The sequence below is a fragment of the Vanessa tameamea genome, chromosome 16, assembly GCF_037043105.1.
Source record: "Vanessa tameamea isolate UH-Manoa-2023 chromosome 16, ilVanTame1 primary haplotype, whole genome shotgun sequence".
Taxonomy (NCBI): domain Eukaryota; kingdom Metazoa; phylum Arthropoda; class Insecta; order Lepidoptera; family Nymphalidae; genus Vanessa; species Vanessa tameamea.
Window position 1 is genome coordinate 6,948,667 of NC_087324.1, and position 15,811 is coordinate 6,964,477.

Genomic DNA, 15,811 nt, shown 5'->3' on the forward strand with positions numbered 1-15,811 from the left:
GTATGTCGGATAAACAATTAAACATTTCCGACCTTACTATCAACGTTCGTGATGTGATAATGTCTTCTTGTCCGATTTCGGGCATGGCAACGTACACGGGTCCTCAATGGATACCTGGCAACGCAGGAAATATTATAGTGCACAAGTGCGAGCGCAAATCCAGGTTCATTTTCTTTTCCATCATTCTCAGAATTCGATTAGATGGAAACAGATCAGGCGCAGGACCAACGGCACCACGAGGCACAGGAAATTTACACATTCCAAACTTCCAGACTTCGACGATTACTACTAAGGATTTTCTAACAGAAATACCTAGTGTACACTAGTAGTACATTTTATCGGCCCGACCCGAAGGTTGGATCCAATCCTCAGAAACTTTTATAACAATGGAATATATACATACTATATTATGAATTTATAGATACCTTGATAGATATTTTAATAATAATAGTGAGAAAAATAATTGAAATAATTATTGATGATTGTGTTCAATCAAAAATATATTACAAGCATATTTATTGTTAATGCAGTTTGATTGATTCTGTAGCGTTTACTAATTAAAATTGAGTTCATAATGTTTCCATTTGTGTAGATATATTTAAAAATAAAAACCTTATATTTATGTAATTTTTCAAATTCTATCACGGTAGTTTTATGTATGTATAAGTTTTTAGGTTTTTTACCGTATTAGAATTCCAAGATTAACCTTATCAGTTACACTATTGACTATGAGAATCTGTTCTTATTTATAATACACAGATTACTAAACTAATATACAGTATAAGACATTTAATTTAAGGAAATATATTATCGTACGAAAAACATTTCTATGAATAATTTAATGGACAAGATTCGTTATTGACTCGAACGAGAAGTGTATTATGTAGAATTATAATAAAAATAATTGTGATAATTTAATAATGAATATTAATTACCTCTTTCCGTATTGTTAATATACCCATACTGTTCCATAAAACTACATCTACTTCACATTCCATTAGTATTAATAATAGTCTTTATTGTTTATTTTATCATAGAAATATCTGGTTAATTCTTTACAAAATTCGCTTTTATCAGTCTTTTATCTTAAGGGGTTGTAAAGTTCTAGAGAAAAGCGTTAATGGTTGAATCTAATTATTTTGATTTTCTGCTTTTATACTGAACCGTAGTTTATGAGAGACATTTTTATACGGACGTACCTTGTAAGATAATACTGTGTCTACTAATACGCACCGATCGTTTTCATATATTTTATAGTAAACAATAGCAATAATTTTAGTAACAATAAACAATACCAATTCGTTATAAAATATACACAAATACAATTTATAAAGATAAACTGTAAATTTTTGTAAAATGTTTACAAAGGGTTTTCTGAAATCATCAAATGTTCAGTCTCAGAGATTTGAGACTCAATTATACATTCGTTATTCATTCGTCCGGTGGTGGAGATTGTTCGAAGCTGTCATTGTCAGGTTTTTCTATAAGAATATTGGTTTCTTTTTGAAGTGAAGGTGATAGTGGAGGTGATATTACAATTTGAGGTGACACCGGAGGTGAAGTATGGGAGGGAGGAGGAGCACTTCGCGCACGCGCCTCTTGTTCTACGGTTAGATGAACCATTTCAACAGTCTCGCAGCTCTGCTTTTCGTTGTTTCTAAAATAATTGTATTATTGAATTATTATTTTAAAAATGTACAAAATTATACTTTAAAAAGTAATAATATTCTTATTAGTTACTTCGGTGGAGATTCTTCTATGTTGCCAATTATACTGATGCTTTCGACTGGAGCTGTCAAAACATATAAAGTAAGTTTATTTCAATGATATTTACCCTGGTATAGTACAGATTAAAATAATGTTAACAATACGCGCAATATAAGTTGATAATAGGTAGTCAGATATTAGTCACGGGTAATTAATAATGTCGTCCTGACCGAAATCCGCCACGGCGGGATATCTCAAGGGAGACGAGCTAACTACGTAGGACATATTAAAGTACAAGTATGTGCGCTAATGCAGATGCACTCTATATTCCCTAAAATACAAACGTGAAAGAGCTCAGGCGAAGGACCAACTGCTTTATTAAAACATAGTAACGTTTTACCGGCTCCACGTGAATTTTTAACCCAAGAGCTTGGAATCTACGGCCATTTAATCCACTCATCAGCTTCCTAAAAATAAAAGAATAAATAATAAATAAGGAAAGTGGTGAGTGGTTGCGGTAGATTAGGCTAGATTTATGAAATTGCACATTTGCGCGGTTAAAAATATGGTAACATTCGGTTATCGTTATTTTGTACAATTTGACTCGCGCGATGGAAAGGATGGCAACTATATTGCGCGTTTTGTAATTATGACTACAGTTGATTGATTTTTGGATGTCTCTTAATACTTAAAGAAAGTTTCAGATTTCACCAGTTTAAATTATACATGTATGTAAAAGATATGGATGATATTCAATCTTATGTATATATCAAATGTATAAATTATAGAAACTTACGATGTAAGTCTTCTACGAGCCTCTGTTGTCGCGCGAGTGGGCGTCGTCGTGTGTTGTCACGCACTCGCAACGTAACACCTGCGCATGCGCCGCTTGCGTGTAGGTCCAATGCAAGAGACGACTGCGAACCACATTCTGACTCTGCTGCACTTGCGCTGTATAAATGTAAGTGATTATAACTTCTCGTAGCATAACTTACTGTAATAAAACATTGCATGAAAGTACAAAATGGCAGTGTAAAAAATATAGCTAAGAAAAGAAAAGTCGTTGTATTTAAATAATTGTTGAGCTTTTTGTTTAATGTTTCACAAATCAAAAATTATAGAGATATTTATTTAAAATCATAGTGTCATATTTAGTTTTACGTGTAGAATAAGTTAAATAATAAATTACATGCTTATCATTAGATAATTTAACACTTATTACAAATGTATAAACACGGTTCGATTTGCTTACTTTTGTTGGAATATGAAAATGTTGATGATTGCCTTTATTTGTCGCCTAAAAATACATTTACAAATACAATAATATTGTCCCAGAATTAAACTACATACAAAGCAAGCAGAAGGGATAACGATCTGATGTTATGAACGGCTGATACCTGACTGCCGAATGTGGTGGTTCATCTACTGATAGCGCGTAGCGACGTAGTGGCCGTCGTAGCGCCGTGACGGGTAGCGTAGCACGCGTGCTACCGATCCGCAAGTCCGGTGCGGAGCCAAACCGCGCACGTTCTTTTGTTTTCACTCCGCCAACTCTGTACATACACTCACTGCCCTATCTCTCCACGCCTGCCATTCCATGCCAGATTTAAGGCAATATGACGTGTATCGTGATGAATGATTCATGAAGTTCAAGCATTGTTCTAGTGGGGATCAGATACTATGATTATAAAGCTACGATGTGAATATCTGTAGATCTCGGATATTTACATCAAAAATTACGTCTATTTGAATGGAGGTATAGCATTGTTTTACTTAAAAGCAAAGCAACCTTTTTATAATAGTTTTATACATATTTTTTAATGAATTATAGCGTAGTTTATATGGCTTAGTGACATAGTTCATTTTGTCATCATGCCATCGTACATAAAAGTATGATATGTAAAACAGTTATATTTGTATATAGCAGCGTAAAAAACCTAAGCGTAAATTATACGCAATAAATATATAAAAACATTGCATTGCAGAAGACTGGAACAATTCACACAACACAATTACTCCGTTACAAATACTGGTTATCGTGATACCTGTGACAAACGTGTGGTGGTCTGATGCGATGTGGGGGCGCGAGCGGCAGTGCGTGTGGCAACGGCAGCACATGGGGCAGACGGTATACACCGAGCTGGTCGAGGCGTGCAGGTGCAGCACAAGGACCTCTTCGAGGCAGAGGCCGTGGCAATGTCTGTGGGCGAGCTGGTGTCACTTTTGCTGCACTGTCTCGGGCTTCGAAGGTCATAACGCAGGCTGCCACAACTATAAATCCTGTAGTCATACATCGATAATTAATGAAAAATAGGAATGACGTGAAATGAAAATATTAAGTTGAACATCGATTTTAATAACTGGAGTATTGAATTTTCTGATTTTTGGACACTATATTTATAAAGAAATGTCGCTACGGAAAATTATTAAAGAAAGATTAATTTGAGATGGCATAAAAAATTGTTGTTATTGTTATTGTTTGTTTAAGTGGTTGTCTGTATCGTTTACAGTTAAAACTATGACGCAAAGTTACCTCCAAAGCCCATCACGATAGGCCCGGCGTAAGATAAATTATTGAGATGAAATCCACGCGCTTCGTCTTTAACTGAAATCGTTGCATTGCCTCGTACTTCCTCAGCCACTGACAGCGTGTCCGCGTAGTAACCTGCAATTAATAGCAACAAACAAGTATAATATTCCTATAAATCTATATTCAAATATGTATTAGTTCTATTCATCGTCTAAGAAAAATTGTTTGCACACTGTGTGATAATAAATTAGTATTCTCTTAGCCTCTCTGTACATACATTCACTATGTCTGTAATAAGGAAATAAATCGCATTAAATAATAAATACTTATATTTTTATCACAGTATTCTAAAGTTAATGTTCTTATACGACATTTCTCGTTTTAATTTATTTTAAGCGCAAACGTATTTGTAAATCATTACAGTAAGGATGATGGATGATAATTTTTATTCGAATATACTTATGGAGGTCCTATAATTTTATTTAATCATTATTGGTTTATCTTATAGATTGAAAGAAAATTTACATGTTCAAACAGTCATAATTATATAATGTTGTACTATGTTAATCTGCGATGAACAGTCATACTATCTTTTAAAAATTAATCAAGCAATCTGGAGCAATCTACAGCAATTTCTGTAAAGTATGTCAATTGCTGCATATATTCGGCCTCTTAAATACGACTAGTTTCTGTAAGAAGCGATAGAGCGAGGGAACGTTTGGAAGAAGTGGTACTAGCGCCAAAAATTCTTAACCACTTCAGAACATTTGAGCAAAGTTCTTGAATTAAATTTCATCTAATTTAGAACACATATCAGTGTGCTTCCGTCTCTTAATTCTTAAAAATTTTTTTTTTTTTTGCTTTTGACTCGTGATACTCAAGATTGTTGGTCTTGTTGGGCGATGATTATTGTTTTCTTCTGTTTAACTATCGTTTTCAAAATGCTCTTTCATTAAAATATTGCTTAGTTTTTTTTGAGCTCGTTCAATATTGTTGTTGTAATCTGTACTAAGAATGGGTGTTCCACAAGGATCTATTTTTGTCGTTTATTATTTATTATTTATAATTTATTTTCCTGTTTATCTTAAAGGTATTTATGACAGTTTATTTATTGTCAACGATACTTCATTGCTTTTTATAGTTGACAGAAAACAAGCTAATTATGGCAATCTACACAATGCATTGTCACTTATACCGAGTTGGTTTAAAGAATATAATTTAGTTCTAAATGTCAAAAAGACAAAATGCGTACTGTTTGCCTTACTTAATGTAAGAAAGCAAAACTAAAGCTTATTTAAAAAATATATGTAAATTTAACTGATACAACAGTATTTTTAGGAATCAGTTTAAAATCAAAACTTCTAATTAATCCTCATTCACCGTCCCTGACAGGGAGACGCATTCGCGGTTAGAAAAGTTAGGCCACTAGCTCTTATTAATACTGCACGATTAGTATGCTCCTGTTATTTTCATAAAATTATATCATTTGGCATTTTGCTTTAAGGCAACGCTACAGATACAGATTTAAGCCGCCGAGCGATGTAAAAAGTCGAAGGTTCGTTTCTGATCCCTTGTGCTATTGTCGTTCCTACTTTATGCTAAGGTTATGCTTAAGGGGACTACATGAGCTAAATGCAAGTTTTATAATGCAAAAAATTATAAGATCCGATGCAGTAAACCAAATGAAAAAAATATATGATAATCTTCAGGATACATGCTAGTTATTTGCTATTTTGAAAACATGATGTAATTAATTTGGTACGATAGAAAAAAATCACAAAGTTACCTCTAAAAAAATCTTTTAATAAATAAAAACTATACTTATATACATTTAATAATTCTGGTTTTTGGTCAGATTATTCTACAAGCAATATATTATTTAACCTCTGCGTCACTTTTTTAATAACTTCAATAGATTTTTTTTAAATCAGATATTCTTATTTTCGAACAAAAATCGTACGCATGTGTGCGTAAACGCCGTGTAAAGACATTGCCGGCCGAGGCCTGATGCTATACAGACGTGTCGATCTTTTCGTTACGAGCCTCATTACGTAACGAAATATTTTTTTGTAATTTTAATTGTAAATTCATTGTTTCATGTTTTCTTATAATAAATATTATTCTTTCTTGTAGATAAATATATTAAGTTAAAATAATGTAGTAGTAATTAGGCATTTGTTTTTTATTATATTATTTGTCATAAATTTTAATTGTGTAAATATGGGAAATGAAGTGAAACGCGTGAGGAAAACTAAAAAACGTTTATATAAATTAAGCGCCGAACATACTTATGAACGATATTAAAAGGTAAGAGTATTTTTTTAGTAAACATATTTTTTTTTTTATAAATTATGAATATTGAAAACATCTATTAGAAAAAAATGTGCAATCAGTTCGCATACAATCAGATTTTTCGAGCTATTCTTCAAATATTATGATAGAGTATTTGGTGAAAGTATGGAAAAAATCAATTGAGAGTGACTGCGTTCGATCCCCATGAACTCGAAGCAATTTGATATTTTTAATTAAAAGTACTATGGGGCATATTTAGATACATATTTTTTAAATACATACGTTTATAATAAATAAAAATATAATTACTAACATATATTTATTTTTTACAGAATAAAGAAAGTCGAAAACAATAACACGGAAGCTATTTATATTGCGTAAGAGTTTAATTTTATCGATTTTGTTTATAATAGGAATTAAAGTTATGTATAAACTAATTTTAATAATAAAAAAAAAGTAAAGTCGTAAAAAAAAATGTAATTGTTGTGAACCAGAGAACTAGAATATTTAGAAGTGTCATTTGTACGTAATTCAAAAATTGTAATTTTTAGTAACGTCCGCCATATTAGATTGAAAATGGAAGCAATTCATGAATCGTGGATTGTCATCGAGACTAAATATGTGTGCCAACTTTCAGCTCCATAGCTTCAATGGAAGTAGGTGTAATATTGATTGCAAGATTTCAGGACATACGTACATACATTCATACATACAAGTGAAATTAAATAAAATATTTGAATAAAAAAATTAACACTAAATGTTTTTTTTTTTGTAGTACCAAATCCAAATATTTTAAGTTTAATTAAATCAGTTTTATTATTTAATCATTTTCGAATAACAGTCCAAAGCAAAACAAATAATTCTAATATCCTATCTATTTTTATGAGATTTATAATTAAACCTAGTATGATTAACCTAGTTAACCAATGATTCAACCAAATCGACTTGACGACATTTTTTTCTTGTAAATATTTAGATGTTTTTGTTTTAATTGAATTTTTTTTTCTTTGTGAACCGATATTAATAAAACGAACAAACACTACGCTATAGGTTACCCCACGGTTACTACACTACAGGTTTCGAACACTTACGATTTTATTATATAAATAGATTATCAAACTTTTATAAAAATATTAAAAATTGGTATGTTTTAATATTTAGTATAAGAACTAATTGTGGTAGGTATAATAATATAATATAAATAAAAGAAAAAAAGGTTAAAACTAACTGTCTATTTTATTGTGTACAAAATATAAATAAAAATATTGTAAGTTTAATTGAATCAGTTTTTTTTATAATCATTCGTTAACTAACATCGAAAGAAATAAAAACAATTCTGTTGTCCTATCTATTTTTTATGAGATTTATGATTGATCTTACTTAGCTCGGTTTGGCGCCATCTATTAGAATATTTGGGCGTAACCTCGTTACCTCGCTTAACCCTTAGTTCACGGGCTTGCCGTTTTTGTCGATTTTGTAAGTGTGTGCGTGCAATTCTCAAGGGCACTTAGCTCTTGTAGTCCCCTTAATTGGAGGGGCATATAGGAATAATTAAATAAAGCAAGCAAAAATAATATTAGCAATGCCCCTTGCATTTTTGAAAGAGTCACAATTATAACTTAGACACGAGGAGGAAAGTTTCCGATAACGCAACCTTAACACACAGTTCCTGGGGTATATATATCATACGTTTTTATAATAAAATTCTACAGTTATTTTTAACTTGGCCTATTAATAAATTTAAATCTCATGTCATAAAAAACATTGATAAATAATGCATACTTCGCAATACTAGATGATATTAATGGTAAAAAACCGTCGACTTCATATTTGTTGTACTTTATTTTGACATAAACTCTGTAATTAAAATGGTGAAAAAGAGTAACTACTGAGTTTTTTGCCGGTTCTCTTCGGTAGAATCTACCTACTTTCATTTTATAAATAGTTTGCATCAAATATTTAGTGTGAATCGTGTAAAGAGAATGTCAAATTTACAACGTAATGAGGTTTGCGTTAACACGAGCATTTCTATTGACAGTTGCGGATGCTGAAACCGGACATGTCACGCTAGAACATAACGCAGGAAATATCTTCGCGTCCGCGTCATACACGTTGCGAACAAAAGTTGACCTTAAAGCTATTGGTGTTTGCTGAGGCAGCTGTTTACACGGTTTTCGCTTTCAAATTTCGAGTTATTTTAAATAGGTTTAACTTGAAAGTAAGTTATATTCATGTTATCAAACAATGTCTAGGTTTTTTGTCGATGTTATGTAATAGAATAGACGTTACTCATTTAGAAGTTAGGAGATAGTCGACTTTTCGTTTAATGCAAAAAATATTGAAATAATTTATATGTAATAATTGTGTTGAGAGTATAATTAAAAAAAAAACATAAACATAACATAATCAGCCTGTAAATTTCCCACTGCTGGGCTAAGGCCTCCTCTCCCGTTGAGGAGAAGGTATCCTCACGATGTTTTCCTTCACCGCCGAGCACGAGATGAATTATAAACAAATGAAGCACATGTAATTAAAAAAAATAGAGAATGGAAATATATTGTCACTAAATAATCAATTTGGTAGAAATTATGTGAGATGTCATTACGGTTTTGTTATTAAGTTCTTACGATTATGTTTTGATTCATTATACATATACGTAATTTCTATTATATTCATTTGCTCAGTATAATTTCATTACTTTTAAATGAAATATATCTGAGAGGAAAACTATCTGTGAAATGGATGTGTTACAAAGTATGTGCCCATTTTTTTATAAGTGAGGTTGAAATTTTTAGTTACAAGTACTAATGTAGAAATGGTCGTCATATTTCAACGTTGTCATGTACTAGATCTGCTGTATTATATTAAGAAATAAAAAAATACCTATAACAGCCATTGCAGCGCCAAGGAGCATTAGTAACAGGCCGGCACTGAGCGCTCGACATGCATGCCACAAACACTGTGAACTCATTTTACCCCGCACGACCTGAAAAATATTCATTAATCATTTAAAATTAAAAAATAACAACATTTTTATAACAGTCGGGTCGACATATGTTTAAAAAATATCAATTGTAGTATTACTTGCATTTAATGCATTGATATTGATTGCATCATTAGTACGTTGTAATTTTATTTCTATTTATCAATTTCTTAATTCTACTAACAATATTGTAACCAATCAGTGCATCAAGAACCAGAGGTAATAACGTTCTTGGATGTTTCAATAAAAACAGTAACAGCTCGTACTCATTTTGGAGCTTAATCCACGATACTCTAATGCGGTTTAGAAGATATGCTATGTGGCAATATTACATGACACACATGCAGCTGTACATACAAATATCACAAGTTACGCAAATTAGGAAAGTATTATTTGCAAATCTTCTGTTGAGATCTATGGTGTTCTATTTTTAGACTATCGTGTCTTTCCTCGGCTATCGAAAACAAATACATTTTGTATTTTATGTTTTATAATGTCAATGATTATAAATTTATTCTATTTATATATAATTGCTCCGATATTGCTTATAAAATCTTCTATGTTAACTTTGCTATAAAAGGTAATAAACGAAGCAAAACCTAGTTACTATGTATTTGGTGTTTTTACTGTCGTCCACTTATGATATAAAAGTGATTCATAAACTACCACTTCTGTCGGAGAGCGAAACGATGTACCAATAGTTACTTTGGAAAAGCTTCGAAATTGAATATTTAATTTGATGCTGGGAATGATGCTGTTAACCTACATTTCAGAGCTACTTTTTTAATTTATCATATTTTTTTAGTCATTTAAAGCAGTCAAGGTTGAATTATTATAAATCGATAAAATAAATTTAGTGCTCGTAAATAATAATAATAGCAAATAATATACATGTAATAATAAAATACAATATGATATTTGATAATTATATGCAATGTAATGTTAAATTTTCGGATTAATTTTATTTACAAACAAAAATGTAAACAGATCGATGATCGATATATATATACTTACTCAGATATTTTAAAGATAAATTTAAAAAATATTTATATTATATTAAAATACAAATGTATATCTAATTGTGTTATAGCCTAAAAGGTAAACATTACGAAACAAGGATCAAGGGCTACTTTAAACATAAGTTAAGTGTGTCTCAAGAAGACATAATTGTACTGTTATGCCTTTATATGTTTCCTTACAATGATTTTAGACTTATGCATTTTGAATTGTAGCTTTTATACTTCTTTGTTTAGAGATAACATTCAGACGGCGACGCGACGCAATCATAAAGAATTCAGAATGCATCCACTTGTCGTTTCAAAGGGGTCTATTGTCCGTTAGTTTGTTCACGTAAAGCGTTTTGTACGAGACTGCACTCATGTTTAGTGCTTGCTTCTCGTGTACTGCAAACTGAATACAGCCTACTCTACACTTTAAGGCATTACGTTAGTGCTTTACCATCTTGTTTTTAAATAAGAAATCGGTTATTATACTAAAATTTAAATGGAAATAACTATTTAAAATCTGGTTTCACCGTTGGAACTTACAAATATTGATTTGTTTAAAATACTGATATTAACAAATACATTATAAATATTGGTTATATTTTTATTTTCTATTTAGCCTTGACTTAAAAGCATGAAAATATTTTTAATGTATTCATGCGTGCGCAACAAGTATCCAGCCAACTGTTGAATCTTCTGTGTCCACTGATCACATTCACGATATAATTATTTGTCTTTAAACAAATATAGGCTTATGGTTAAAGATAAAACTAGACATAAGGACGAGTATTGTGTCTTAAATGTGAATGTAGAGTTTGTGTAAAGGGTTGTTGTAGTTGTAAGTCAAATAACTGTTGTTACCTGGACATTCCAGGTCGCCCCCGAAGCGGGGTGGGCGCGCCTTAAGGGCCCAGTGACACTCCGCGCGCGCCTCATGCCGACTGCCGTGCTCGTTTACCGTCTGCACGGGATTCTAGTGCGCACGCATCCAGCCTCCTTGCTCCAGCCGGCCCAATTCAACAAACAAAATCGAACTCGATCGTACAATAGTTGAACCTTGGCTAGGACACATTACTAGATAGGTATGAGCTTCGTTACGTAGGCGTTAAACGTCAACAGTTATAATTATACAGAAATTATTATTTTCACATTGTGTATATGAATATATATAATTTTGTTACGAGAAAAAAAAATTGAAACTGTTTTCATAAACACGAAATATTTTTATTGATAATTTTAACTACATACGGAAATTTGGAACTTCATATGTATGTATGTATTATTTCCATCGCAATTTTAGTGTGCAGATTTAACTTGGGTCGACAGCTTATTAGCATTGTATTTACGTCTACAATGCTTTTACTGTATACGTATTTACAGATTTTATTTTATGTTCCATAAAGATATGAGAATCATGTTTTTGCTTGAAGTATTGCAATTTTTTTTAACCGAAGTTCCGTAAATCATGTGTAAATCAATATAAAAAGGAGAGTAAAGTAAACGACTGTAAGTGTTCCATTGTTGGGCTAAGGCCTCCTCTTCTATTTGAAGGGATACAAATGTGGATTATTTCCATCCGACACATGCAAATTACCTCACGACGTTTAACTTAACTATCGAGCATGAGATGAATTATAAACGCAATTAAGCACATAAAAACTCAGTGATGTTTGTCTGGGTTTGAACCCGCAATCTTCGATTGAGCTTCTTCTGATCTACCTACTGGGCCATTTCAGCTCTTATTGATAGCTAAATTATGGAGTTTATATGTAAAAAAATAGAAATAATTCTTTCAATTTTTTATCGGACACCAATGCGTTTCTCCTTCTAACATTTTGTTATACTATGTATGTTTAAGCATGTTAAATTATGTTTAACAACAAAATACACTTTAAAACGAATAGTACATGAGGTGTAATTCGCTTAATTGTGTATAGGAAGCTGCGCGGGTATTTTAAACAAATGGAACTAAATTTTCTTTATTTATTTTTCATGTAATTTCATCAAATGTAATTTCTAGTATTATTTTGTTATTTTTATGCAACAGAAAATACTGAAATTAAAAATAAAATTTTGATAACGCTCATTTATATTAATAAAGTCATTTATTTATTTTATTTTTGTCTTAAAATCTTTATTGAAGATTTTTTTAATCTGTACAATAAGCGGGCTTAATGTAAAGGCTGCTAATTGTTACTGTATCTATCAAATACTTAAATATTATTTATGAATATACAGAATGGAAAAATCCAAATAATTTTCCTCGTGGAACCTCCATGCCAACTGATAGGTAAATACAACATTAACTAAAGTTGACAAACATATTAAAAACTATGACGAAGAAATATTTTTTAGTAGAATAGAATTGTGAAATAACCTTTGAGAATTCAAAATTCTTGTATAAGCTTCGTTCAATAAGATTATTTTCATTTGATTTGATGGAACATCTGGAATGTAAAATATAAATATCCTACACACTGTAATTCCCTAGTACTGATCCCTAGATTACTAGTATTTAGCGTTCGTTAGGTAATACTGATAAAATAACATTTGCTTGCTTGTCGGATTGGTATATTCTACCATCTTGTCAGCTATGGCAGTACTTCGACTTGAGTGGGTTAATGAATAAGCCACTCAATATGAAGACCTTCGTTAGTGATAATTTTGGGTCTGAGTTCTCCCATCCTACGTAGTACCTACCTGCGACGGATTTAAATGTCCTAGCTGACCGTTGATAAATTTCTGGAAGCTGTACGTCTTTTTTCGAATAAATTTTTATGTTTTGATTTTTTTTATGAATATGAAGTATACTAATAGAACATATATATATAAATATAGGTATATAAAAAGTTTTGAAACTTGCAAATAAATTGTTACCTTTTTAATAGCAATCAACACCGATCCTTAATAAATCTAATTCAAAAGTTAGGACATCAAACGATTTATTTTGGTTACTCATTATGAAGTTCCTAGCTTGTCAAAGCTTCCAGCGTTAGCTCTACTAAATAAACAGTTTTAAATCCTTTTGATATCCGTTGGATAATTTTACTTAACATTGATAATGCAGTAGACAAGTATATAATATTATTTTAGCTTTTTAACATACTTATGATGGTTTATATATAAAGTTAAATAGTTATACAAAATTTTATACTGTTCTTTTTGTGTTCTCTTTTATTTTGCAGAGAATGATGAGAAGATGAGATTTATTAAACCCGTTATACATACGTATTTAAGTTTTAATAACAGCATTAAAAATCTAACTTTGAATTAACACTGCCAGTCGTTAGATACTCACCGACACACCACTTAGATAACACAACATTGCGATCTCACTTTTATTCGAATATACAGTGATATTTCGTTATTATTATAACGAGAGAAATTAAACAATAAGAAAAATTTCTTTACGAGTAATTTTTTTTTGTCATTGAATTACTCAATCGACATATGAATTATCTGGACTCAAAGATCATGCATTCCTTATTGAAGTGGTAAGGCTTGGGAAGTTATCACGCATACCCGGATATATGGGTATTGACCTCTTCCTCTACTCTCCTTAGGCATACAGGCCAATTGTGCTACCGATTAAGATGGGCAAGCTCTTCCAGAAGACTCTCGCTGCCATTCTTGTTCCACGGCTTCGAATCTCTCACATCTGAAGTCCGGGTTTAGGGTGGGCCGTTCTACGATGCTCACATCACATCACTCTAAATACCAAGAAGACCCAGTCTGCGGCGGTGGCCCGAAGAGTAGTGATTCTGGTGGTATCTTTGGATGTGGCAATTACCTTCAACAGTCTTCTTTCGAGACTGTAAGTGGGGGTAGTTCGATACCACGGGGTACTTTTTCATGTCAAGAGGTTATTGGCATACCCCCAGGACTGATTTATCCTCAGCAAGGCGGAATGTATGACCTTCTGCCACAAGTGTTTTACGCCCCTGGTAACGGCGTATATCACCCTGACGGAGCGTGTCACGTGAAGGCTCCTGAGCCATTGCCTGGTAGTGATATAATAATAATACTTCTTTTAACAATTTATCTTAATATGTAAAACACAAAAATAATGCTTATGATCAATTAACGTTAAATTTTGTGAAAGCGCTAACATATATAACATAAACAAATAATTATACTGTCGTCGCTTTTTCTGTTGCCGTAAGAAAACGGTTTCATTTGACAATGTAATTTTATAAAAAAAAAATTAACAAATTCATTGTCAATGAGTATTTGTTGTAGAATTTATTTAATTTTTACATATACTAAACTAGGTTTCTGCTTTACTTCCATGGGTCAAAATATATAACTTTTCTGAATAAATTAGTAAGTTTATGTTAAAATTCGGAATAGTTTCTAGTAATTAGCGTGTTTAAATAAACTCTTAAGCGTTATACATATATAGGCGTTATGTTGACATGAATTAAATTAGAAAAGTTTGTATTATATTTATACTTACTTTGCTTCTAGACTTCATTGCAAAAGTTTTGAGTAATTTGTTGAAACTTGACAATATTTACAAATGAAGGTGTAAGATAAATTTACCATATTACGAAAGGATAAAGTTTATGGAAATTTCAGCTGATTTGCAAATCATAGAAAAATAATCCACGACCACAGTAAAAAATTCAAACGGTAAACGAACGTTCGTTAAAAAATAATTTCAGATTTATTTCTTCCATATCTTTTAAAGCCAACTTCTCCAAAAAAGCTTGGTGGATTGAGCTCCGAAGTACATTCCATAGAGACAGATATTTGTGACCTGACTTAATATATGTATAGCAGTGTAAAAAAATCGGGGCAGTGAGCGTTGATGTCTTTTAACGTACGAGTCGTTATATTTGATTATTACAGTGTAAAACAAAGCAAGTGTAATCAACCTTTTCCTCGTTACATTCGACTCTATGATTATGTCAGAGCATTGCGGAAAATACTACTATATATGCCAGTACTCATCGCCGCGGCTTCTCCTGCACAAAGTTAAATAAACGCATTTTCGTCGCGATGCTATTGTTTACTAAAAAACCTATAAGACATATTTTTTCTGACATGTCTCGACATAAGCTTTACTTTGTGTTCGTTTTGTTGTACCTGTTTGTTTAACATCCAAGTAGCATCATTAACTTTTAGGATGATTGATGACTGTACTTGAATTAGATTTTAATCAAATATATTTTTGTGTAGTGTAGTCAGTCTATATTGATGGCCATTTATACCAGTTTCTCCAACACATTTTTCTACATTTATTTGTCATTATTTCCTGAAATAAATACACTTTGTTTACATAATACGCATTCT

The 15,811-nt window shown here is 31.7% G+C and overlaps 1 protein-coding gene and 1 long non-coding RNA gene across 3 annotated transcripts; one reads left to right on the forward strand and one right to left on the reverse strand.

The window, feature by feature from the left end:
• Nucleotides 1–1,079: 1,079 nt before the first annotated feature.
• On the reverse strand, nucleotides 1,080–11,647 carry LOC113402981 (uncharacterized). Of its 2 annotated transcripts, XM_026643383.2 has the most exons (8): nucleotides 11,378–11,647; nucleotides 9,413–9,515; nucleotides 4,241–4,372; nucleotides 3,753–3,987; nucleotides 3,105–3,260; nucleotides 2,504–2,658; nucleotides 1,741–1,792; nucleotides 1,080–1,657 (listed from the first exon to the last, which is right to left on the reverse strand). In XM_026643383.2, the coding sequence occupies exons 1-8, from the start codon at nucleotides 11,450–11,452 to the stop codon at nucleotides 1,432–1,434; spliced, it is 1,134 nt and encodes a 377-aa protein (XP_026499168.2). In that variant the 5' UTR covers nucleotides 11,453–11,647; the 3' UTR covers nucleotides 1,080–1,431. The 2 variants fall into 2 exon arrangements, with proteins under 2 accessions (XP_026499168.2, XP_026499169.1); XM_026643384.2 differs by lacking the exon at nucleotides 3,105–3,260.
• On the forward strand, nucleotides 1,565–3,182 carry LOC135193710 (uncharacterized). The gene is made up of 3 exons (XR_010309392.1): nucleotides 1,565–1,809; nucleotides 2,496–2,668; nucleotides 3,043–3,182. It is a non-coding gene; the product is annotated as an uncharacterized LOC135193710 (long non-coding RNA).
• Nucleotides 11,648–15,811: the final 4,164 nt, after the last annotated feature.

Bases quoted from the DNA above. Each gene is read 5' to 3' on its own strand.
- LOC113402981 (XM_026643383.2), bottom strand. From the start codon at position 11,452: ATGAGGCGCGCGCGGAGTGTCACTGGGCCCTTAAGGCGCGCCCACCCC. The intron at 3,988-4,240 runs GTAACTTTGCGT...GTATGACTACAG, and splicing joins TATCGTGATGGGCTTTGGAG to GATTTATAGTTGTGGCAGCC. The intron at 3,261-3,752 runs GTATCACGATAA...GTGTATGTACAG, and splicing joins CCACCACACGTTTGTCACAG to AGTTGGCGGAGTGAAAACAA.